General features: G+C 42.4%; 1 protein-coding gene across 2 annotated transcripts in view; it reads right to left on the bottom strand.

Moving 5' to 3' along the window:
* supt5h (SPT5 homolog, DSIF elongation factor subunit) overlaps positions 1-25,382 on the bottom strand; it is a 68,047-nt gene that overhangs the window by 33,708 nt on the left and 8,957 nt on the right. Inside the window, exons 1-15 of one of the 2 annotated variants that reach the window (XM_083985128.1) lie at positions 23,725-24,955; positions 23,546-23,615; positions 21,235-21,303; positions 20,546-20,611; positions 20,429-20,459; positions 20,235-20,303; positions 16,732-16,983; positions 15,832-15,921; positions 15,669-15,739; positions 15,232-15,337; positions 13,224-13,314; positions 12,208-12,344; positions 10,748-10,903; positions 7,822-7,968; positions 6,271-6,417 (exon numbers count right to left, since the gene is read on the bottom strand). In XM_083985128.1, the coding sequence (XP_083841254.1) occupies positions 6,271-6,417; positions 7,822-7,968; positions 10,748-10,903; positions 12,208-12,344; positions 13,224-13,314; positions 15,232-15,337; positions 15,669-15,739; positions 15,832-15,921; positions 16,732-16,983; positions 20,235-20,303; positions 20,429-20,459; positions 20,546-20,611; positions 21,235-21,303; positions 23,546-23,598 (1,485 nt within the window). In that variant the 5' untranslated portion in view covers positions 23,599-23,615; positions 23,725-24,955. Of the gene's footprint in view, positions 1-6,270; positions 6,418-7,821; positions 7,969-10,747; positions 10,904-12,207; positions 12,345-13,223; positions 13,315-15,231; positions 15,338-15,668; positions 15,740-15,831; positions 15,922-16,731; positions 16,984-20,234; positions 20,304-20,428; positions 20,460-20,545; positions 20,612-21,234; positions 21,304-23,545; positions 23,616-23,724; positions 24,956-25,382 lie in introns of those variants that run through there. The other variant, XM_083985127.1, reaches the window with a different exon arrangement.

The following is a 25,382-nucleotide window of genomic DNA, read 5'->3' as shown; positions in this document are numbered from 1 at the left end:
TTTCTGATATCATACTTTTATGTTTTTGTTTGTTTTGTCTATTGTTGTGGTCTCTTATTTCTTGTTTTTATGAGGAGAGATTTCTCTTATAAACCCCTCTGGTTTTCTTTAATCTCACCTGCACATCTGGGTTTGCTGTTTTTATGCTGTTTTTCTTTCTTGTTAAATTGTGCAAATAAATTAAATTTAAAAAAAATTATTTACAACAGAAATCCTTGGTGGGGTCTGAGAAAGGTAAACAGAGCTCTGGTAGCCGATGTCATGATGTGATAAATAATTCTTTTTTTTTTGTGAAGAACTTTTTATTGAAGCATAGCGAATACAGCAACATCCGTACAAAAGTTTTTTTTTTTTTTTTGACATAATACCCCCCTCCCACCTCCCACCCCCTTGGCAGCATCCCTCCCTCCCCGGTCTCCCCTGGACAAGTCAAACATCATCAAGTGTCAACCATACATTGTAGTGAGCGGTGTCCCTCTTGTTCACAACCCAAGAAGTTTATCCTTTATCTGTGCAGCTGCACCTAACCACATCTCCAAAGTGGAGGCTTTAGCATTATTAATCCGTGCAGTAGACAACTCAAGTAACACTATATCGTGGAAATAAATCAACCATTTCCTAGTACTAAGATCATGAGGTGGTAGCCATCTTTGCACTAGGAGTTTTTTAGCAGCTGTGAGGCCGCTCAGCAATAGTTTACGCTGTTTCTCACTTATATGTATTTGAGAATCATCATTAAGGAGAAGTAAGATTGGATTGCATGTTATAGTAGTACCTAGTAATTCAGACAAGACTTTGGACACCCGGCCCCAAAAGGCCTGAACAGAGGGACATTCCCACATCATGTGTTTATAACATCCTATTGCGTTAAGTTGGCACATGGTACAGCTTGGACTTGGTATCAGTTTCATGCGAAACCTAGTGACAGGTGTATAATAGAGTCTGTGACACACTTTGAAGTGAATGAGTTGGTGATTTGGATTTTTGGAAGCTTGAAAAATGTTCTCCCATACATTGTTCCAGGAAATGTCGTCATCCTTCTGACCAAAGTCTCTCAGCCATGCTCTGATCATCGGTAGAGTCTCTTGTTGTCCGGATAGTTTGGAGTAGACTTTCGAAACAAAGCCCCTGCAGGGAAGGGAGTTTATCCAATTTATCAGAGGATGTATGGGAAGCTTAGCCCTCAGTGGCACACCATGTGCCTTAAGTGCCGATCTTATTTGCAAATAATAAAAAAAAGGAGAGTCCTGCAGATCAAAGCGGTCCTTCAAATCTTGATAGCTAAGCATGCCATTTCCATCATACAGGTCCCCGACAACATTAATACCTTTCAAAGACCATGGATTAAAGTCCAGTGGCTTATTTCCAATCTGTACATTTACGTTGTGCCACAGAGGGGCATCACTGTGCCACTTCAAGTTCCCCTTCAGTTCTCTCTCAACTATCCTGAAATGTTTTATTGTGTTGGCAATAATGGGGCCATAGTGCAGCCTACAGTATTTATCTTTTATGCCAGAAAATAAAATGTCCTCCAATCTCCTCGGGTGAACTAGGTTTTTCTCTAAAGATTTCCATGAGACACATGAGCGACCGTCAAGCCAAGCCATGACAGGACGTAGCTGGAAGGATTGGTGGTATACTTTGAAATTTGGGAGGGCGAGCCCGCCCTGATCTTTGGGTCTCTGTAGAACCGAAAGCTTAAGTTTTGGACGGCCATTATTCCAAATATATCCACGTAACAATTTATCAATTTTAACCCAGTAGTCTGGAGAGGGAGAGAGTGGAATCATCATACTCAAGAAATTAACGCGAGACAAGACATTCATTTTAACTACAGATATACGCGTCTGCAATGAAGCAGGTAGCCTGGTCCAGTTAGCAAGATCACGTTCAACTTCCTTAAGAATTCTTTCATAGTTGCTCTTCACTATTTTCTGGATGGAGGGGTGTATCTGTATACCCAAGTATGTAATTTGAGTTACTATGGGAATCCGGCTTGATATTTTGACTTTCTTAGCCGCTTCATTTAGCAACATCAGAGCTGATTTTGTCCAATTGATCTCAAATCCTGACTGCTGTTTGAAATCCTCAAAAGCCACTAATAAAGAGTTAATAGAGTTTTCTATGTCTGTCATATAAATAAGGACGTCGTCCGCAAAGGCCGACAGAGTATGAGAAGTCTGTCTAATTCGGATAGGGGACATGACCGAATTTTGCCGAAGGTGCTGCGTAAACGGTTCGAGGGATAGAATGAACAGGCTCGGGGAGAGGCCACAGCCCTGTCTCGTACCACGGAAAATAGAAAAGGGTCTGGAGTTCAATCCGTTTGTGTTGACCATAGCCGCGGGGTTTGCATACAGAATTTGTATCATCTTAATAAAAGCTTCACCTAGTTGAAATTTTCGCAGTACCGCCCACAAATACTGCCACTCGACCCTGTCAAAAGCTTTGGCAGCATCAAGTGACAGAATAGCACACGGTGCCTGAAGCTGTTTAGATTCTTCTATTATATGCATTAAACGCCTAATGTTATCCGCAGCAAGACGGCCCTTCATGAACCCAGCTTGGTCGATGTGAATTAGTTTATCCATATAGCGCTCCAGGCGTAGTGCCAGCAACTTGGAGTAAATTTTTTGATCCGAATTTATCAGAGATACAGGTCTGTAGTTAGAGCATTGTAATGGGTCCTTGCCCTTCTTTGGTAACAATGAGATTAAAGCTACATTGGTGTGTTCATGAAAGGCACCTTTTTCTAAAGCAGTCTGGATTGAGTCCAGAAGAACCGGTCCGAGGAGGTCCCAGAAATGCAAGAGCACTTCAGGCGGAATCCCATCAGGGCCTGGAGATTTCCCTCTTAACATTTTACTCAGTGCAACTTTTAATTCCTGCAAAGTTATTGGGCGGCCCAGGTCTGCTGCCTCTTCTCCCTGTAGGGTGGGCAGATCCAACCCTTCCAAAAAATTATTACACACTTCTGGGTCAAAGCTATCAGACGACGTATATAAATCCTCGTAGTATGCCTGAAAGGTGTTATTTATCTCTGCTGGATTAGAAACCAGGCCTTTAGTAGGGTGGTGTATTGAATCGATGGACGCTTTTGATTCACACTGTTTTAATTTTAGGGCCAAGAGCCTGCTGGGCTTACTTCCGTTGCAATAGTAATTTTGCCTAGTTCTATGTATAATGAATTCCGCTCGTTTGCGTAATAAATCATTCAGCTCTTGTCTAACGACCTGTAACTCGTCATTAATTGTGTCAGAATAGTTTTGCTTTAGAGCCCTCTCCAGGCATAAACATTTCTCCTCTAACTCCTTAATCTTAAGATTCCTAAGTTTTTTCACATGTGATGCGTATGACGTTGTAAAATCCCGGGTAAAACCCTTTGTCGCCATCCACACTAACCTAGCATCATCAACGGATCCCACATTGTCTTGGAGAAATGTGGACAGTTTAGTTCTAAATTCAGAGACAAATGCAGTGTCATTTAAAAGAGAGGTGTTGAAACGCCATCTCTGAGATTTTTTGGATTTGAAACTGAGATCAATACTTAGAACTAATGGGTTGTGATCAGCCAGTGTGGCTGGGAGAAATTTAACAGGTGTTACACAATCCTTCAAACTACGCGACAGTAGAAAATAATCAATCCTTGAAAATGACTTATGATATGCAGAGAAACAAGTGTAATCTCGACTACCGGGGTTTTGAAATCGCCAAACATCAAAAAAGTTCAAGTTGTTTATCATTGTATTCAAAGCCATAGAGGCTGATTGCTGGCTGTGTGTAAATGAGCTTGTAGATCTGTCTAACTGAAGGTTACAGACCGCATTCATGTCACCTCCTAGAACTATTTCATATTCTGTGAGTTTCAGTAATTCCTCTGTGAGGTCAGGATAGAAATTATCTTCAAAGACTGCTGGTGCATATACCGATATAAATGCAACCTTCGTATTGTAAATTGACGTACACACATATGCTACTCGCCCACATTTATCGTTACTAGTCCCTTCAATTTTCACGGGTAAATTCCTCTTAAACATAATCATTACTCCTTTTGAGCTAGACCCACTGCTGGAGGAGGATATCACCATATATTGTTTATTTTGCATCCTTTGGACATCTCCTTGTTTTAAGTGGGATTCCTGAATTAGTACTATGTCTGCATTTGCTCGACGCATCAATTCCTGACATTTAACCCTCTTGATATTGACGTTTAAGCCCCGGACATTTAGACTCAGAATAGTCAGTTTAACCATTATCAAAAATCACTGTAGTTATATTCCAGTTATACAACTTACTGTAAACCAAGTATCCAAGCATATGGTCCAGTAGGAGACCCACACCCACCCCATTGCTGCCATGCCCATACCCCAAAACCCGTGTTTCTGTGTAACTTGACCACTGCATAACGCAGCTCATTGAGACTCCAAAACTCGGTTGTATCCCACTTACAAACATAACTGACCTGGCAGGAATATAAGCAGTTGAAACATAAATGTGAGGCCCACTATTGACAGACCCAGGCTACATGAAAAATAACTGAAATTGTCCCTCTGAAACATGAACATAACTGTGTGACAGGGTCCATATTCTCTCTTAGAAACAGAAACTAGTAGTATAACCTGGGAGGGGACCAACAGCCCTCAATGTCACAATTAGTATGGGACATACAGATGTCCATTATAACCGGGACAGATCTTACGGTGAAATCCAGGTCATGAAAAACTCCTCGCCTTATCTTCAAGTGCCGGAACACTCCTGCTCCATCACTTCCCCGTGTTGATGAGCTGCCGCGCGCGTTGTCGAGACCCCATGCCGAGACCCTCGTAGAAACTCCTCTGCTTCCTCCGGAGTAGTAAAGCTGCGTTGTTCACCGCCCAGGGTGATCTTCAGAGTGGCAGGATAGATCATGAAGGATGGGATGCCCTTCTCGCGTAGATACTTCTGTACACCCGCAAATGATTTCCGCCGCTGACTAGTGTGGGCACTGTAGTCAGCATAGAAACGCAGCGACTTGCCAGCATCTTGTATGGGGGCAGTCTTGGACGTCTCCCGGGCACCGTTCAGTATAGCGTTGCGGTCTCCGTGCCGAAGCAGCTTCAGTATCATGGTTTGCGGGATGCTCCCCTTCGCATGCGGGCTGTAAATACGATGAGCTCTCTCTATCTCAACAACTCTGTTACCGAGCGAGGATATCCACTTGGGAAGCATTTCTTGGAGAAAAGTGGTTGCGTTGTCACCCTCTCGACCTGCAGTGATTCCTGTGATCCGAACGTTGTTTCTCCGGTTGTGGTCCTCTAACAGCGCGAGCTTCTGTTGAAACTTCTCGAGGCCGGTGGTGTTGTCTAATATCTGGCGTTTCATGGTCCGCGTATCTGTTTGAACCCTCTCAACTTTAGACACCAAGCCCCGAACAACATCCATATGAGCGTCTAAGTCTTTCTGAAGTTTCTTGACAGAGTCGTCCACACTCCCCACTGCCTTGTTAATAGCCCGGGTGACAACCATTTCCAACTGGTCGCGCTGTTTGGCTAGGGCTAATGAGATAGCCGCTTCCATGCTAACCTCGGTAGCTGCCGAGCTGTTAGCATCCTGTTGCTTACGCTTAGCCGGGGGGATTTTGGTCGGCGAGTTAAACAATTTCTGTTGACTTGACATCTTATATGGCTCTCACTACCAAATATAACACCGCCGAGGTCTTAGAGATCAAATTATCAGTAAAAATGGGAATACCGAACGAGAGCTCTAGAGTCTTCCGACCATTGCGCTTGCCGGTCACGTGACCTCTCCATGTGATAAATAATTCTCAAGGGGAAACTCAAGCTTTTCTCGGACATTTGGCTATTTGTGTTTGTGTTTGTGGTTTAAATGACTGGAAAGTTAGTCATCCATGTACCAGGCTTCCCAGGACGCGTGGGAAGTGGGAACCCCGGGTTAGTCTGTGTATGCACATTTTAAAAGATATGATAAGATGCTTTTTAACTTTGATGTCGACACATCCTTGGGTTTACTCATGGTCCACCTTCTCAATTTATCTGTGAATGTGAGTCTCTCTGCTCCACTGTCACTACCTTGTTGAGAACTGACAAACCACAGAGAAATAAATGACTCAAATGTGCTCAACTCTGCTGTGTGAACGACCTGAACCGACTCCAAACTGAAAATGTTACGGGCAGCGTCGTTGCGTTCCAAGCAGGAAGTCCTTGATTGCAGACAAATATTTAGTCACAGATGTCGACAGAGCAGAAACAGATAAATGAGCTGGGTCCTTACGGAGTGCGGCCCGTCGATGACCTTCACGATGTCCTTGACGTGGATGTTGTTCTGCTCCGAGTCCAGCGCCACGGCGAAGCGGTTGTCCTTCCTGCGGTTCACCGCCTGGTGGCGCACCGTCATCACCTTCCCGTGCATGTTCAGCACCTGAGGGGACACAGCAGGCCGGGGTTTTTCAAAAGGGATAGTTCACCCAAAATTCAAATTTCACTCATTATCTACTCTGAGAATTTCTGAGAAATTGTTCCGAAAAAAATTAAATAAGTCTTAAGCTTGTTTGTAGCGGAAGCTCCCAGTGTCTCAGTTCACTGCTCTTCCTGTGTCAGTGCAAATCTTGCGTGTTTTGCACTTCACCGGCGGAACAATTTCTCATGTCAGGGCTTCGATACAAGAGGGACATTACACAGGGATGCAAATGGGTCAAAAAGAGAGGGAGAGAGCTCACCATTAACAAATGATTACATTACAATATCATGGAAAAGTCAATTTCCAGTAGTTCAACCCCAACCAAGTATTGATTGATTATAGATGGACATAGTTTTCAGAAGGCCAACATTTCTATATTAAAAATGCTTTTAAAAAAAATTCCTTATATCCAATATTTCCATTTTGGAGATACTGAATTTTAGGTCTTCACTGAATGTTAGTCATAATTACTATTAAAATAAACTGAATAAATAAAGACATGGGATGTTTCATTCAGTGTGTAATGGACATATAGGCCTATATAATGTGTTAGTTTCACTTTTTTAATTGAACACATTCTACATCGCGGAGGCGACTTCTCTCCTTCACCTCTGAAACGGGGCAGAGCTCCGTGGGAAACACCTGCCTGACACAGCAACGTACGTAGGGAACCGTGCATGTCCGCGGGGCACAGCTCCACGGACATGCAAGGGGAGAAAACGGCGTCGCCGTCGCCCCGAATGCACGCGGATACGCGCCGCTTTAATGAGCGCGCACGTTGCGCCTCTACATTGGAGGTAGGCTGTCAGTATATCTATGGGCTGTTATCAGTATAATCAGAGACAACCATGAATGAGTTCGCCTCAGTTTCACGTGATTGTCACTGTCAGCCTGTAAGAAAAACATTTTACTGACCCCAGCTGAGACGCTGAGACCCCCCCCCCCCCCCCCCCCCCCCTCCAAAACAAAAACTCTTCGGATCTGAACAATTCACACAAGTCACCTAATTGGTCATGAAAAAAGCGAGTTTCGCTTTTCGGCGCGCTGTTTGCATCCCTGATTACAGACGAGCACTATGGAGGTATTTGGATGTTTTTTGGTGTGTCTTTTTGGACGAAGAAAGTTGGTATCCATTGACAACCATTATATGGACAAATACTGCTGCACGGACCCCCCCCCCCCCCCCCGTAACTCAGAGAAGGAACGGAGGACTCTGAAACTTCTCACAGCTCTTAGTCAACATGAGGGTGAGTAGATAATGAGTGAAATTTGAATTTTGGGTGAACTATCCCTTTAACCTTTCCTAACACAAAAAAGAAGCAAAAAGACGTGTCGGTTTCAGTCCGGGAGGGAGGAGTCTATTACCTGGAAGGTTTCTCTCTCCAGTCGAACGATGACTCCGACCGTCTGCGGGTCCAGCTGAACCAGCTCCCCCCACTCGTGCTGCCCGCCTGCGTCCACGCCGGACGCCGTCTCCGAGCAGAGCTGCAGGTCTCTGGGTAATACCTTCAACTACACACACACACACACACACACACACACACACACACACACAGGGGTCAGAAGAACCATTATGTTCCGTGTCATAACTCAAGGGATCTACTGTGGAAAGACTAATAGTCCAGGCAATCTAGCTCATTTTGGACCCAAAAATAGAACTAATTGTCACAGAATGTTTTTCACCATCCATCATTTCTATGAGGTGTCCAAAACAACAAACTAAAAGTCCTAAGAAATCCTAGTTGGGGAAATATGTTTAATTCACATCATTATTTACTGTATAAAGTCTATGGTGCTGACAACAATACACCCCAATGGGGCTATTTTTTTCCTTTACTCCTATCACAATGAAACTTTACACAATGAAAGTAGACATTAAAAGTAACATTTTTTGTATTACAAGTTTCTTGGAAAATGAAATTTAATATGCAAATGAGCAATACACTAATGGAATATGCCCAAAATACACCCAAATAGGCTTCTTTTCTTCCTTTACTCCTACCACAATCACACTTCACACAATAAAAGTATACATGAAAAGTAACATTTCTGTATTTCAAGTTTCTTGGAAAATTAATTTTAAATATGTAAATGAGCTCAACACTAACTGACTTATGGTCAAGAAGCCATAAAGCCGCAAGCAGCAAAAACAGGGGCATAGACTTTATACAGTAAATAATGATGTGAATTAAACATATTTCCCCAACTAGGATTTCTTAGGACTTTTAGTATGTTGTTCTAGACACCTCATAGAAATGATGTATGGTGAAAAACCTTCTGTGACAATTAGTCTGTCGTAAAACGCTATTTTGTTGGACTATAATCCTGTCAATCGATTCACATGAGTGGAATTAAATTACCATCCTGGTGCGTGAGGTCTGTGAACTCAACCCTTGAAATGATTTGCATGAATAAACAATTATGACTCAAAGAGCTCAGTCCATGTTTCCGTCTCATTAACATGAAATCTCTTTTCCAAGTAATTTTCCAAATTACATCTGTAACATCTGTTTTCTTCCTCAATCACTTTTATTTCCATTTTTCACACGAGTGTTGTTAATGTTTGATCTATGAAATTCAAAGAAATCTAATTGCTTCATGATATGATACATGAACTTTTTCAGCAAATATGCTTTCATGTTGCATGCTGTTGAAATTAAGCAAAAGAGTTGAGCCAACAAGTTGCAGCAGCTGCACACAGCGCTGAATAGTTACCAACTGTTGAGCTGTGAAGCTCTGGGTCCTGGTGTGTTATTCAGGGTAAATACAGGAATCTTGAAGTTAATTTTAATACCTTTTTAAGACTTTTTCAAGACCTTCTCAATATTTTTCAACACCTCACCGCCACTTCAAGCTGTAAACATTTACATCAGTGACACTTTTAACGTAACAGTTAAGACTATAGACCACTATGATGCAACAGAATTCAAAATAGGAGGGGTAAGGCAAAGTTTATCAAAAAATAAATAAATTAATACATTCACACACTTTTACAATGTTTTTTAGGACTCAAACTCTTGGACAGCTAATTCTGAAAAAAATACCTTCAAAATTTACGACTTTATAACGTTTTTTTAAAGGTTGAATATGTAGAATATTTATTAAAAGCTATATTTTTTCAAAAATAATACATCCATGGGGCCTTTAGAGGGGTACAGAATGAAAGTATTGCTTTTCCATAAAAAAATTTTTTTTAGTCTGAATTATTATTTTTAATTTTTTTGACGGGCTCGACAATGACTTTCTGTCAACGTTCTGTTTACATTCGTACCTGCCTGTAGCCGACACGTGGCTCAGTTCTCAGCTGTTTTCCTGCCTCCTCCCGGTCGTATGCGTTTGTTTCCAACCAAGCCTTTTTAATAATCAATCGGTGGATCAATGGATTATCATATACTTGTTAGGATGGGTGTATTTGTGTAGTCTTATCTGTCATAAACACGTTTATCGTCGCGGACTTTCGGTGCCACGGAGCTCCTTTTTTTTTTTCTTTTTTCCAACTTGACGAGAGCAGTGACAGCGGAGGCTCTGAGCAGCAGCGGTGTGGAAGGCAGAGAGCCTCCACTCTCCCTGTAACAAGCTACAAGTCATTTATTCTGCTGTTAATGACGGTAAAAATTAAACATAAGGTAAATATCCTGCTTAGCTCTCCTCCTGTCTGTCCTCTGATCAGAGCGGAGTCCCTAGCAACGGCCCGTTTTACCTAGCAACGGTTTGGCAATCGTCTGCTGGAATTCTTTTTCTGTTGTTGTTCTTGTATTTCTACATAGTCAACCTTTAAGGGTCTTAATTTTCCCCAAACTGATTTATCCCCAAACTGATTTATCACCTTGTAATCTTTCCTTTTTTTGGTGACAGTTTAATGATGCAACTGAATTAAACAATTCCAAGTTTACGTTCGACTTGATTTAATCACCCTCAGATGGAAATGAAATGAAGCTTGGATTAAAGCTCACACAAACCTGACTCCGTGACCACCTCCAGGTCAATGCCTTCAGGCTGATCCTCAAACTTCTCCAGCTCCGACAGAGTGGGCTTCATTCGATTAATACATTCACACACTTTTACAATGTTTTTTAGGACTCAAACTCTTGGACAGCTAATTCTGAAAAAAATACCATCAAAATTTACGACTTTATAACGTTTTTTTAAGGGTCTTAATTTTCCCCAAACTGATTTATCACCTTGTAATACTCTTCAAGACCCCGCGGATACCCTGTTATTATTAGTGTCTGAAAAAGCAAAGCAACTTAAAGACTTGATCACAGATTAAATGAGTGGACGGAGCAGGCACCTCGTGCATGGTGAGATCGGAGAAAAGGATGACAAAGTTCTCCTCCACTCTGACGATGAGGCCCGTGTCTCCTTCGTAGCGCCCGGCGATCACCTTCACGTGGTCGCCCATCCGGAAATACTTCCTTAACTCGTGTGCCGGGAACTCCAGGGGGTCCTGCGTCACAGACACAAGCAGAGGCGAGGCAAATGGTGAGCGGGAGGAGCTCTGATTTCACTGACTCTGACTAGCTATGTTTCTATTCACCTGTCAACACCCATGTAGTTCTTCAACCTAAAAATAACGTTTCAAAATGGTAAATATGATCTAAACACCGAGCGATAGGAACGCTAGCAAAGTTAAGTGAGCTTTTTAGCAAACATAGAAGGTATCTACCAACAAACGGCTCGAAATGCGTAGAGGAGGTGACATAAAACTAGGGATGGACAACGATTTTCAAATATCTGATTTACAAATATTCAAACAGTCATTAAATTATAAAAAAAATGGAGTAGTGTCTGAAAAAATGGAAATGTTCCCTTGTTTTTACTGGCGAAGGGCATTTGATACAGCTCTGTGAGATGGTCTTACGTTAGATGCTACTGTAGAAGAAGGAGAAACATAGAAAAAGAAAATCAGAATCAGAAAGTTCTGTGTGGAAGTCTTACAAATAAGAAAAAACGAATCAAACTGCAGGGTGCGGACTTTAATGAGAAGCAGTGCCGGCGAATATTAACATACTTTTATGCCAGGAGAGGAGAGTTTGGACTTAATTGAAAAGTACCACTGTGATGACAAGCAGTACTGTTACAATATTCTCTGGTACCGATTTTCATTACAGTCCACAATTTTATTTTTAAAATGAAGAACAGAATCTTTTTTGGTCTTTTGTGACAGAAAGTCTCTCATTTTAAAGGACAGACTGTGATGAGAGGTGGTACCACTTCTGCTTCTCATTTAAAATGACAGACTAGGTGGTCGAATGGTTCCCAGTGAATATCAAATAGCGCTTCTGAATGTAAAGCCCATCCCTACGAAAAACGTGATCACAATTCACGTTTATCCGGCAAAGGACTGTTTCCATCAGCGTTCATTGCATTAGCTTTTTATCGATCAATCAAAAATCAGATTGGCTCAACAGGTACGTTAGGTCGATGGTCATCATGATATTTAATCATCTGTTCCAATAAGGCCTTTTATAACTTAAAGAGGAACTATGCAAGTCCGGTCTCTATTTTGCTGTGTTGCTAACCCTCCACCTGGCCATGTGCATTTGTTTACGACGAAGCCGGTGACAAATCAATACATGAGCGGGTGGATATACGTTATATAACACAATTACTCTGAGCTTTTTAATGAAGGTAAACATGTAGCATAGCCACGGGAGAAATCCTGCTTAGTTCCTCTTTAATGTGCATGAAGACGTGTGGACGGAGACACAGGCTGCGTGTGGTTTTGTGTGTTTTGCGTGTGAGCTGTACCTTCAGGTCTTCGTGTTTGGGCATGATGGTGATCTTGTTGCCGTCCACGCTCAGGATTTTTCCCTGCAGGTTGATCAACTCTCCCTCACACACCTCCACATTGTCACCGGCCTGCAGGTTGTGTTCACGCTCCTTCCCTGTATGCGCATGGACACACAGAGAGTTTTGACGGTCATCATAAATCAGTGATTAATTCTTGCTTTCCACTGAATTTAACTTCAATTATGAACTAAAATATAACCTGGTGGTAAACTGTAGAATCAACTATTCAATCACATCCAGAATCTTAACCCTTTAAGCTCTGGGCCCAGTTGTTCAAAAGGTGTAATCTGGATAAAAATTATCCGGATTTTGAAATCCCCTTTTTTGCTATCCAGGATCACGTAATCTGTTTTACTTTTATCCCAGTTGTTCAAAGCAAAGTTGGATTGGATCAGTCTGATCCAAATCCAAATTTTCAAGATTACCAAATCCGGATAATGATGCTCTAGATGGGACTGTGCATCACACTGAAGGCTGATTGGTCTGTTAACAACAGGTAGAACAGATCAAAACCAAGATTGGATTACGTGATCTAATCCGATCTCAGAATCCATTTTTGGTTTTGAACAACCCATTTTCAAGATTTGATCCAATCCATTATCCAAAATCCGATTGGATTACCTTTGAACAACTGGGCCCAGATTGTTATTGACATAAAGATTTTTCAAGATTTGTATTATTCAGATTATCACAAATAAAGAACCTCTGGCTCCGGCTCATATGGACATGCAGTCACACTACACTTGTAATACCTATAAACACCTAGAATTGTTAATCAAGAAACATAAATACATCTGATTATATTAATGTAGGCTGTGAAAGATTGAGGGTGAACAATTCAGATAACTCTTTCCTTTTTTTGGTTGACAGGTTAATGATGCAACTGAATTCAACAATTCCAAGTTTACGTTTGACTTGATTTAATCACCCTCAGATGGAAATGAAATGAAGCTTGGATTAAAGCTCACACAAACCTGACTCTGTGACCACCTCCAGGTCGATTCCTTCAGGCTGATCCTCAAACTTCTCCAGCTCTGACAGAGTGGGCTTCACTCCATCCGTGATCTGTCACAGAGAAAAACCAACAGCCCACAGAAAATCATTTCATGGTTCAGATCCTAAAAAAGGTTCTAGGGATCTACCCAATCCACTGTTTAAAGGGACAACGAGGAGTTTCTATTTGGTTATAAAAAAGTCTCACGTTAATGTGGACAGGGTCCAAAACTAACACTCGCCACTCGCCAATTACGGGTAGATTTTGTCTCTGGCTGGTAAATTTTTAAGACCACTCGCCACTCTGGCGAGTTATTTTTTACAGACTTTACAGACAGAATTTCATTTTTCGTTACTGGTGGAGAACGATGCTGGTATGTTGTTTCCTGACAGAGTAATGTGTCTTTCCAGCAGAGACGATCTTTGGTCAGGTATGCGCGTCAGGCCGTCATTCACAGCGTCGAGGTGGATAACTGTTGTTACTGTCGTACCCGTTTGTGTTGTTTAACGCGCCCGGTAAAAAATGCTCTCATTGCTTATAGGGCAGTGATCAGCTCCGGTGACCGCGGTGCTGACTGTTTATCCCCGTATTAATTAAAACCAGACGCGGCCCGACACACGGGTGCTGAAGCACGGACCAGCGCGGTCCAACTTTTAATTCTCGGTCCGGACTCCGAACCCGCGCGTCTGATTGGGTTGGTTGGACACATGTCAGACAATCGCTCTGGTCGGACCTCACCGCTGACAACATGTGTGTGGGCGCGCCTGTTTGTTTGTGTGTGCGTGCGTGCGTGCGTGCGTGCGTGCGTGCGTGCGTGTGTGTGTGTGAGAGAGAGAATCAACACTACATTACCCCCCCCCACACACACTCTGAGAGCAGACAGGAAAGACAGTAGAGCAGTGTTTTTCAACCTTGGGATCAGGACCCCATGTGGGGTCGCCTAGAATTCAGATGGGGTCGCCTTAAATGTCTAGTAATTGAAAAAAAGAAAAAAATTACTGATAAAAATATTTTTTAAACTAATTATTATTCTTTAAAAAAAATATGATTAAAAACACCACACACAATCCTAAACAACTGTAAGAGAGAGAGAGATTTTTGAGTTTTTGTTCATTTGTTCATGTTCTGTCTGTTCAGCAGGTGGTGGTGGGATTCATAATGGATTAGAATTAGAAGTGTATCTCAAAAAAACTGGATTTTTACACCTATTTTGAATTTTACTCGAACACAAATACAAATAGAGATACTTTCCCCCCCTCAACAAATACAAATACCGGATGCTTTGCACACCCCTAATTGCTAGTATTAGTGCATACTACTAAAATGTTGATTGAGAATCGCATATAAGACCCAAATGACACGTTAAATAATACTGACAGCACTTAAAACGCAATTTTTAGTTGGTTGGCTGGTAAAATATCTGCCTGGCTGGTAAAAAAATTCACTTACCAGCCAAAAAGTTAGTTTTGGACCCTGAATGTGGATGAATCTACGCTACCCACACTTGTTAATGGGTTTTGTCTCTATCGTTATTTTGTTATTATTAGTTTCGGTTTCGTGGCGAGCCATGAGAATAACGCCGCCGAATCGCCGTTTATGGTGGGAACTACGACGGTATGTGATCGTCTTCCAACCTCTGACTTTAATTCTTGATGAATGAAAACATGAGTCTGTCTTGCGCCGGTCAAAGAGTTTCACGGTGCGGAGGCTCATAAATGTAGTGTGAAAACACTTCGCTTTTCCAAAACTCCTCGTTGTCCCTTTAAGATCCAGCCACATTGGAAACCGAATACCAAATCCTACCCCCGTCATCGGCCCACACATTCACATTGTAAATGCAGTCAACATCACACACTGTGTTTTACTGTAACTGTAACACATGTGGAACATTTAAGCTTCAAGTCAGTCAGGATACAGGCTTTAGTATACAGTACATCCCTACAGAGGAGAGAAGTGGGATTCAGATCAAAGTGAAACGTCCTCCTCACCACAGCCGACATGGCAAAGCTCTTGAACAGGAATCCTTTGCGGCTGTAGCGGTTCCCCTCAAAGATCATGAAGTCTCCATCGTGGCTCACCTCCCCGCCCAGGGACCTGTTAATCAAATCACAGAGTTACCACATCTGGAACCTGGTTTGGAAAGGATGGCGAACTGTGAAAAGGTGTGTAGCAGCCAATAACATAATAACAGCCAATAACATAATAATTTTGGCCATTTTAAATGTAATAAAGCCAATAATGTAACTTTCCTGTGCGGGAACACCGCTGAGCTCCACAGTCTGAGCAGTCTGCCCCCAGTAATGAGTTTATATAATATATGAGTTTCACTGTTTGAATTGAGCTACTGAATTAAATGAACTTTTCAATATATATTCTCATTCATTGGGATGTGGATGTGCCCGTATCTGTGTGGGTGTGATGATACCTGATCTTTTCAGCATCAAACAGCCTCTGAGCAGGTCTCTTGAACTTCTTCCTCTTAGCGAACCAGTCTTTCTGCAGGTCACACAAATGGACAGATGGACAGTTAGTCGACTGTGAAAGATGCCACACAGGAGGGTAAAACGGAGGTTGACATTTCACCCTACCAGACTCATCTTGGCCTTGATCCGGTCCAGGTCTATACGGGGGATCATCTTGAGGGAGATGGTGTTCTGACTGGGCTCCACGTAGTCCACCTGGAGAGCAAAGGAAGGGACACGATCGACACGGCAGAGAACAGAAATCTTTACAAGGAGTTGGGACTCAGACAAACTGACTCACTTCTACTGCCTCTGTTTGTGCTCTGTCTTTTTTTTTTTTTTCTCTTCTCCTGCAGAAGGCACTTGCTTTGTTTAAAGGTGTACAGAAAAGGAAATTGAATTTGAGCCCACTCTGGATCATAAAATTAATGTAATAACTCATATTTCAGACAATATAGGCCAAACTTTGTGCAAAATTCTATTTTTGAGTAAATTCGGGATGAAAGTGTGTATTTTTTTTTCCGCATTGGATAATGCAGGCGCACAGATTATACGTCAGCCTGTACACGATTCACCAGCCACTGATATTGGATCCGTAATCCGTCATTCAAACGTCTGAGACACACACACACACACGGAGCTCGGTCTCGCCCCAAGCTTTGAATATCCCGCCCGCTCGATAACGACCAATCAAATTCCTTTTCCTTACTCGGGTAAACTCGTGTTGCAGCTCGTGACAACTCGGCGCGACAAACATGACAAACGGCCATTTCTGTACACCTTTAAAAAGACTTTGTGTGATATCATTTTGTAAACAACATCATAGTGTAATATACAAATAGGTTTCTTTTCTTTAAACTCTTGAGACGTCAGTGTGTTTGTGTCGACAGCTGATCATCACAGGCCTGAGTGTGTGTTTCCATCCATCAGCCATGCACTGCAAAAACTGCAAAAATCTTTCCAAGAATATGTGTCCTATGTCTTGTCAAAATGCCACCAATGAACATCCAGATGTGTTTTCAGTACCTGAGCGATGTCGTCCTTGTACAGGCCTCTCTTCAGTCTGACCCAGGACTTGGGCTTCAGGTTGGTGACCTCTTTCACCACTTTGAGGACGTCCGTCATCTCTTTGATGGGGACCATCTGCTGGTTCCAGAAGCCCATCCTCAGGTTGCCGATGCCCTCGATGGCCGATTTGACGTGCGTCTGCTTGTACGACTCCACGTAGATGTAGCCTTTAACGTGGTCGGGGGCGACCACAGACTTGATCTGCAGAGGCTGTGGGTTGGAAAGGGCGGGGGGGGGGGGCAGGGTGGCAGAGTTACAGCAGAGACAGTATCAGTGGCATCTGTAATAAAACTGAACTGAATCATCTTTATGCTGAAGCAGAAAATGGGCGGAAGGTGGGTTATTCAAGTAAATATTCAACATGAAAACATCCCAACAACATGTAAATATACTATATTTTTTTCTTTTTCTTTTTCTTTCAATAAGATACTGGTACAATAACACCACAAGTATCAGAATCGTTATTGGGAAGGAAAATCTTCAGAACATCTCTATTCTGGTGCACTTGGATGTTTTGACATTTCTCAGCTGTAGAAACAAACTGCTGCTACACTCAGAATGATGTGAATTAAAAACTACCGTCAGATCCAGACACAGCCTGCTCATTCAGGCTACATTTCAACACATCTATCTTTTCCATTTACCTATATTAGGGATGGGCATGATTAATCGATGATCGATTATTGATCGTTAAGAATTTTATCGATCACGGAAATTTTTTATCGATTTATTATAAGGGATCATGTAGAGGGCAGAGGTTGTCATGGAGAAATAAACCACGGGTTTATTTTTTCATAACAACCAATAAACTCTATATAAGTATTATTATACAGGCCTATTATTATTAAGAGTGAAATAATTCATTAAATATGACGGGGCGCTTGTGTCGCGGACATGAGCTGAGACTCCGCGGCTCCGCCCGCTCTGATCAGCAGGTTTGGTTTTCAGCAGCGGTGTGGAAGGAGCCTCCACTCTCTCTGTAAGTTACAAGCTACAAGTCATTTATCTAACATTACAACTAGTCCGAAGCTGTTTAACGACGGTTAAAATAAAACCTTCGGTAAATATCCTGCATAGTTAGTTTCTCTTTTCTGTGCCGCGCTGATCAGAGTGCCGCTCCGCGGTGTGTTGGCTACAGAAGAAAACATAAAACACACGCTTTCACATTTTGAAAGTGATTGTGATTTTTTTTTGTACAAGTGCAGCCAAACAGGAGGCTGAAGAGAGAGGGACAGCAGAGCTGCTCTGACAGCTCAGCTGCAGGTGAGCCAGGCAGCGCAACCGTGCTTTTTTTTTTTTAACCTAAATGATGCCGGCACCGGCACCGTCCCCACAGGTGAAGCACAAGCACACAGACACAGACGTCCGTGTACGTTGTTGTCTGACCTTCTTCCTTCACGGGGACTGCCCTGGATTACTGGCACACGCCATAACCGCACGCATTTTGTTTTTAATTATGAATATTTAACGATTAATCGATAATTGATCGTTAATTTTCCTAAAGATCGATCAAAAAGATTTCTTCAAATGCCCATCCCTAACCTATATATCATTTCTATCCATGTAACTGCTGGACCAGAAACTTGGAAATGTCACATTACTGTCGTTTAGTTGGATCTGTGGAAACATGAGTCCAATGTGATTTCACTTGAGTGTTGCTGATAGGGTTAGGATTAGGGTTAGTTAGTCAGTTCTGGTCCTTGGCAGCTTCTGTGTATTTTCCATCTCCTGCTGCTCTGCTCACCCCGGTTGGCTAATAGAGAGTTTCTCATGGAAAATCTCAAGTGGTAACAAACCCAACCAAAAAACAATCTGCCAGACATCAAGAGTCCACTAATCAAGTCCAGGTAAAAAAAAAAAAAACCACAGTCTTCACTTTAATAAGGGCCCGTAAAAATGTTTCTCCAAAGCTTTCCTGACTTTGTCCAGATCAGCTGCTTATCTTAACTTCTCCAAACACAACTGTCTACACCTGCTGCCTCATTGCTAGTTGTAAACAATTTCAAATAAACTCATGAACCTACAGTGGTAATCCGTGTACCTTTCGTTATTTCGTTTTTCCGTTTCAAAACCAAATCAAAAAAACTAAAAAACAATGTTGTTTTTCTGTTATTCTGTTTTAAAACCAGAACGGAAAAACTGAATAACACAAAATCCCACATGTGAAGCTGTAAATCTGTTTTACAACAAAAAACAGAACAACACAAAATCACACATGTGAAGCTGTAAATCTGTTTAAAAACAAAAACAGAATAACGTGAAAGACTCCGCAAGTCTCCCAGAATCCCCCCGAAGTTTCCAAACATCATAATAACAAAACAATAAAAACGTCAAAAACTTTATTTTCACGTTATTCTGTTTTTGTTTTAAAACAGATTAACAGCTTCACATGTGTGATTTTGTGTTAGCAATAAGTTTCCATGAAGACCTCTAAAACATCAATTTATGCATGAAATGTATGAAAACTATGTACAAAACAAAACAAAACAAAACAAAAAACAGTGGAAATGTCAAAAAAAGATCTAATGACAATGCCTTTATGCACAGCTCCACTACTTCCTGAGCTCAAGCCACCTCCTTTCTTTATTTCCTGTCTTACATTATTAGCCAAACTGATCAATCCAGGTGTGTCTGACCTCACAACAATGGTCAGACCCCCCCCCCCGGCGCCACCCACTCAGGGTTCCTTCGCCATGTGTGCATAAATTGTCGTCATTTCTTGCCTTGTACTTTAAACCTGATGAAGGAACCTTGTTCTAAAAATATTGTTTCTTTGATTATTCAATAAATGATCAATTGTTTTAAGTTTGTACCAGAAGGCTGACCAAGGGCGACCAAACCCCTGTAGGGGTGCATATACCTGAAGATGCATAGGCTACTGTATGCCTGCAAAACTCAGAAGGAGTGAAAAAGGTGAGTCACCAAACCCCTGTAGGGGGGTCTAGGGGTCTGGGGGTCTGGGGGCATCGTATCTCGATACATGGGGTACGATACGATTCAGGAAAGATACATTTTAAAATGGAACGATTCGATTCGGTTCGATCCGATGGGATTTCGATACGATTTTGATATTATTTCAATACGATTCAATTCAATATAACACAGTTCAATTCAAGGGATGCAATGATAGGTCCTTGTTGAAAATAGACAATAATTTATAGCTTTAACTGCTGTATCATTGAGGGCGAGTTGTTATGGTATGAAACTTTAATTTTACAGTGGACGTAACTTGAAACAGTCCGACACCTTTGATATTGTCTCTCTTATCTAATTTCCTGTCCTTTTTTCAGTCCATTGAACTCTGACAACGCTGTGTATCGGTAATAAAGATCCAGGTGAAACACAAGCCACGTATATTAAGAGTGTAATTAATTAAACAAAGTTTCAGTGTGTCAACTAGTGAAATTCTGGTATGGTGAATGTAAACGGCTCATGTGGTAAAACACAAAGCTGGTTCTTACTGTGTCGGTGAACTGGTAGGCGATGAACTTCCTCATCAAGGCGATGGCCGTGGCTCTCTCCTCTCCAATCTGATGGGACAGGACAGTGTGTGTCAGAATGTATGTGTGTGTGTGTGTGTGTGTGTGTGTGTTTTCTGGTTGAGAAGACGTGTGTGTTTTGTTTGAGTGTAAACGCAGATAGGTAGGCTACACACCTTGCACTTAACCGTCCACAGATTGGGATCCCTAATGACAACAAACACATTAACATTAAAGCCTCTCATCACATCATGAGTGCGGGCGTCTCGCTGGTGATCGGTGTTTTGACATACTTGACCCCGGGAAGCAGCTGCTGCTGGGTGATGTCATCAGAAAGCTCCTCGGACCCTCCTGAGTAACTGCACACCACAGAAGAAGAAAAGCAGGAAGGGTTTAGATATCTCACGTCATTTTTTTCTTTTTTTACTGACAAAGAAAAACATCCTGTTAGAGTTTGTGTATGACAAACTAGAAATCAAAGATCACCTGATCATCACTTCTAAATAAAAAGTGAAGCTGGGAGTTTCTTTTACCATTTGAAGCCTTAAAGTGAGGGAACTTCTCTGCGTCAGGTCTGTGGTGCTGCTATACTGTATGTTACATTTGATCTTTCACACTATTTTATCTGCATTTCTCTGCAGTTCAGTTGTGTGTGTTTAGAGAGTGGAAATTCAGATTCAGATCCAGAAACTTTATTGTCATTTCACAGTCACACAAATGTACAAAATACATCGCCTGAAACGAAATATTGTTTCTCACCAGCTACTACTAGCAGTGCTTTATTAAAAAAATAATAAATAATTTAAAACGAGTTAAAATCATATCGCATCGTATAAAAATGTAAGAAAAAAAAAAAACAAGAATAAAAACCATGGCAATCGTACAGCTGCAGCAGTTTTGGAACTTATTATTGGGCCGTAAAGAGCTCAATCAGGTTTTACGGTCCATTAAAGCCTCTGTTTCCAAGAGAAAGAATACTCACTTCTCTCCTGCTGAGGACTTGGCATACTTCCTCATGTAGTATTCACCCAGCGCTTCCTCCCTCGAGTCTCTGTTAACAAAAATAAACAAAACACAGAGTCAACAAGTCACAAAAACACGTTTTATGATGTTTTTAGTAGTAGCAGTAGCAGTAGCAGTAGTGGGAGTAGAAAAACAAATAAGCCAGTTACTCGTCTGTTCCACTTTGCCAACAAAATCAACAAATTTGACTTTTTTTAAATGTTTGTTTTCATTCATTGTAAATCCTGCCTGACAGGTTGCAAAATGATTTGTCACAACATGTGTACATAATGTGTTCAGGCTAAAAGAACGTTTCTGACAGTGTTTACTTCAGCTTGTCACATTAAACAATCTAGATGAACAGAAACAGAGGCCGGCGGTGCAGCGGAGACACCGAGCTTCAGCCTCGAGCTCGTTACGGGCCGAGAGAATGAAAGGATTCCTCAGCACCACAACACCACACAACACGTTTTATTACCAATCTGTTCACTTCCTCCATCCTTCTTTCTTTTCTCCCTTCCTTCTTTCCACAATCCTATTTCCCTTCCTTCCTTCCCTTCGTCCTTACTTCTTCCTTCCTTTTTGACCCAATCTGTTCCCTCCCTCCATCTATCTTTCCTTTTTCCTCTTCCTTCTTTCCTCACATTGTTCCCTTTGTCCTTCCTTCTTTCTATCCCTTTATCTTTCCTTCCTTCTTTCCCATTTGTCCTTCCTTCCTTGACCCAGGAGGACAACAGGAGGGTTAATTATGACATAATTGTCTATTTCTCATTAAATTCTGAGATAATTATCATTATTAAAAACTTTTTCTGATGGACGAGCACTATTCTTTCTGTAAGACAATTCCTGTCTCATCTCAAACACAAGCAAATTTTCTTATTCTTTTTTTCCCGTGGCGACCAGCGCTACCCTTCGGTATAATCTGTCTGTGGGAATGAGCCAAACATAGGTTTCTGCAACCTGATGGTTTGTGTTTGACTAGTTCAAGTTCAGCCCAGAGGTTCCTGTATCATGGGGACTCGTGAAGTCTCATCACTGGCACAGGAAACTGTCAGTGGGTAGGAACTTATGGCGCATTTCCACTAGCACGGCTCGGCTCGGCATGGCATGGCACGACTCTGTAAATATATAACTTTAGCAACATTTGAAACATTTTCAGGCGAGAAAGTAGTCGTTTAGATCCCCAACGTGTTGAAAATCTGACTAAATACCAGCTGTTTACAATTTTGTTTCAACGAAGTCGGCGTTACTAAAGCTAGCCGTAGTGAGCAACGCACTTCCGGTTATTTTCACATAATAAAATACCCGTTGCCTTTTATCATAAGGAAAGCCATTACGATAGAATTGGTGCTTTTACTTTGTAAACAGGAAGTGAACCTACCCTCGCTGTAGCTAGCTTTAAACCGCCGTTTTGACTGCTCTCGTCCCGTTAACGGCATTTAACCGTTCAATATGCCTTACCGCAGAGTCTTGCCAGCTCTGAGATCGGCCTGGTTCATTGTAAAACATTTATTTATTGATGTAAATGTGGTGTTTTCTGTGCGTACAGACCCCAAGGCAGTGCTGCTCTTCTGTCTAACCACAAACAAACTTCTGCTACAGCCACAATTGTTAGATTTCATCAATGAGACCAACATTTATCCCCGAAAAAGAGTTTAACCAGCCGGTGGTAAACCTCTAAAAGCCATCGGGGAAGTTAATTAGCGGTCGTTTTCTCCTCGGGGTGACGATGGTAGGCTGGCCGGCGGAGCACGTCAGGAGCTGGGCTGCTGCCTCTATGATGTCGCGGTCGCTGCTCGGACCTGGAGCTTCACTTCTCCGAAAAACATCGGGGCAAACTTCTAAACAGCCGTCGTTTGGATAAACTAACCGCACATTGGGATCTAAACAGTTACTTTCTCGCATGAAAAAATATTAAAACTTAATAAAGTCACGTAGGTAATAACAGGCTTCAGCAGGAACATTTCTGTTGTCGGTCGTCGCGCGGTTATGACGCTTCCAGTGACGACACTCATCGGCCAATCAGTGGAAGGCAGTCGGCTGACGTCACGTTTTAGTAACGCTTCGGCTCGCTTGGAACCAGGGCTGAGGTGATACCAAAAGTACCTGGTTGCAGGTACTGCGTGCTAGTGGAAACACGCAAATAGCGCGCCGAGCCGAGCCGTATCGAGCCGAGCCGTGCTAGTGGAAACGCGCCATTATAGACTTTCAGTTTGTCTGTGGTTACAAAGCCAGATAGAGGGTTGGTGGGTGAAGCTGAAGCTGAAGCTGATGTCGGACATGTTCGTCACCTCCAGAGGTTCTGTAGCCGTCTAGATCCAGAGTGATCATCGTCCAGAACCATGTGGTCGAGGTTGGACACTGAGCGGGAGAGAAGAGGGTGGAGATCAACGTCCGACACGAGCCACATGCATTTGTGTTTTAAAAAACTGCAAGATGGTCACAGTTAAAGGGGGGGAAATAGACTCACCTTCAGCCTCCTCTGCTCAGGGCCGACCAGTGACAGAGAGAAGACACGAAGAGGAAAATAAAGGAGGAGGAGGGGAAAGGAAAAGAAATACGGACAACAGACAGAAGCGATAAAGGGGGAGGAAGTAAAAGAGCAAAGAAAAGGAGGAAGGGTGGAGAGAAAAGAATGGAAAAATGAGGATGGAAAAGGATATTTGGAGTGAAGCGATGCAGAGCAAAAAGAAAGAGAAAGGTGTAGAAAAAGTGGAAAAGGAGAAGAGAGGAGAAGCAGCGGGGCCAGATGCACGGGAAGGAGGAGGGAGGAGGAGGGAGGAGGGATGAGGAGGATGCAGAGGTGAAGACAGAAGCCAACAGACATTGTCATCAGGGCAGAGCACACGGGAGCAGAGTCAGGCAGCGGCAACACAAAGCATGATGGGAGGAGAAAACAACAGAAAAACAAGACAGATTAATGGTGACGGTACGGCACAGAGAAGCATGAGGCCAGTGACGGGTTCAATGTGGCTCAAGGCGACGGTACAGGAGAAACAAAGTCCCATGATGCTTCACTCACTGTGACTCGGTCTAGAAAGAGCAGAGCTGCAGGACTGATCAGCTCTGACTGATCGTCTCGTCTGCAACACTTAGACAATTCATTCATTAGTTGGCCAAAATATATATACTGTATAATATACTCTAGAATTGTTGGCTGACCAAACAATAAATGGATTAATAATAATAATAATAAATAGCTTACCTGCAGCCATTAAACTAACTCAAATGAAGGTGTAAAACCACTTAGAGGTGGAACAAACAAAGTGCCTGACAGTTAGGTGTAATAGTTATGATAGAATCAGATAGAATCACTCATGTGGTACATGAAGCCTTATGTAAACAGTGTTGTTGCCCCGGTGACACACAGGTAAATGGACCAGCTAGTCCTTGTTACCCAGCTATCTCAGGTCACGGTGCATTTATCTGCGAGACTGGAACCAGATGAGACAAAAAAAGAGTTTAGTCACAGTGAGTCTTTGTGGAAGGCAGAGCTCAGAGCGAACGGCCCTTTTCCATTACGCAGTTTGAGCACGACGAAGCTCGACTCGGTCTGGGTCATTTTCCTATTACAGCTGAGTACAGTTCTTTAGATCTTCCTCAACGCGGGTGAGGGGGTCGGCACGGAACGGCTGCACGAAACTGCCGTGACTTCCTTCTTATACGCGGCACAAACAGATAACTTGCTTATGACTCTTCCAGTGACGTTGTGTTTTAATATCGGTTCAGGCGATGCCCAGTGCTCTGGTCACGATACCAGACTTCCAGTAGTGGTGGATACCGCGCCCAGTGAATTTCCTCGATTCTCGATTCTCTCTCTCGGTTGGAATCCCGAATCTGGTGGTCCTTTGCTGCATGTCATTCTCCGTCTCTCTGCCTCCCTATTTCCACTGATTTGCACCGGCGTCCGCAATCGCACTGACAAGATTTGGACGGACCAGGAAGAGGAGCTTCCGCTACAAAACAAGCTTGAAATATAGACTTATTTAATTTTTTTTCGGAATAATTTCTCATGTCGGGGCTTCAATATAAGAGGGACATTACATACGAGCAGCATGGAGGTATTTGGATGTTTTTTGGTGTGTCTTTTTGTTACAAAGACAGTTGGTATCCATTTGCAATCGTCAT

This window comes from Trachurus trachurus, assembly GCF_905171665.1.
Source record: "Trachurus trachurus genome assembly, chromosome: 13".
Classification (NCBI taxonomy): Eukaryota; Metazoa; Chordata; class Actinopteri; order Carangiformes; family Carangidae; genus Trachurus; species Trachurus trachurus.
This window is presented reverse-complemented; position numbering and strand designations above follow the sequence as displayed.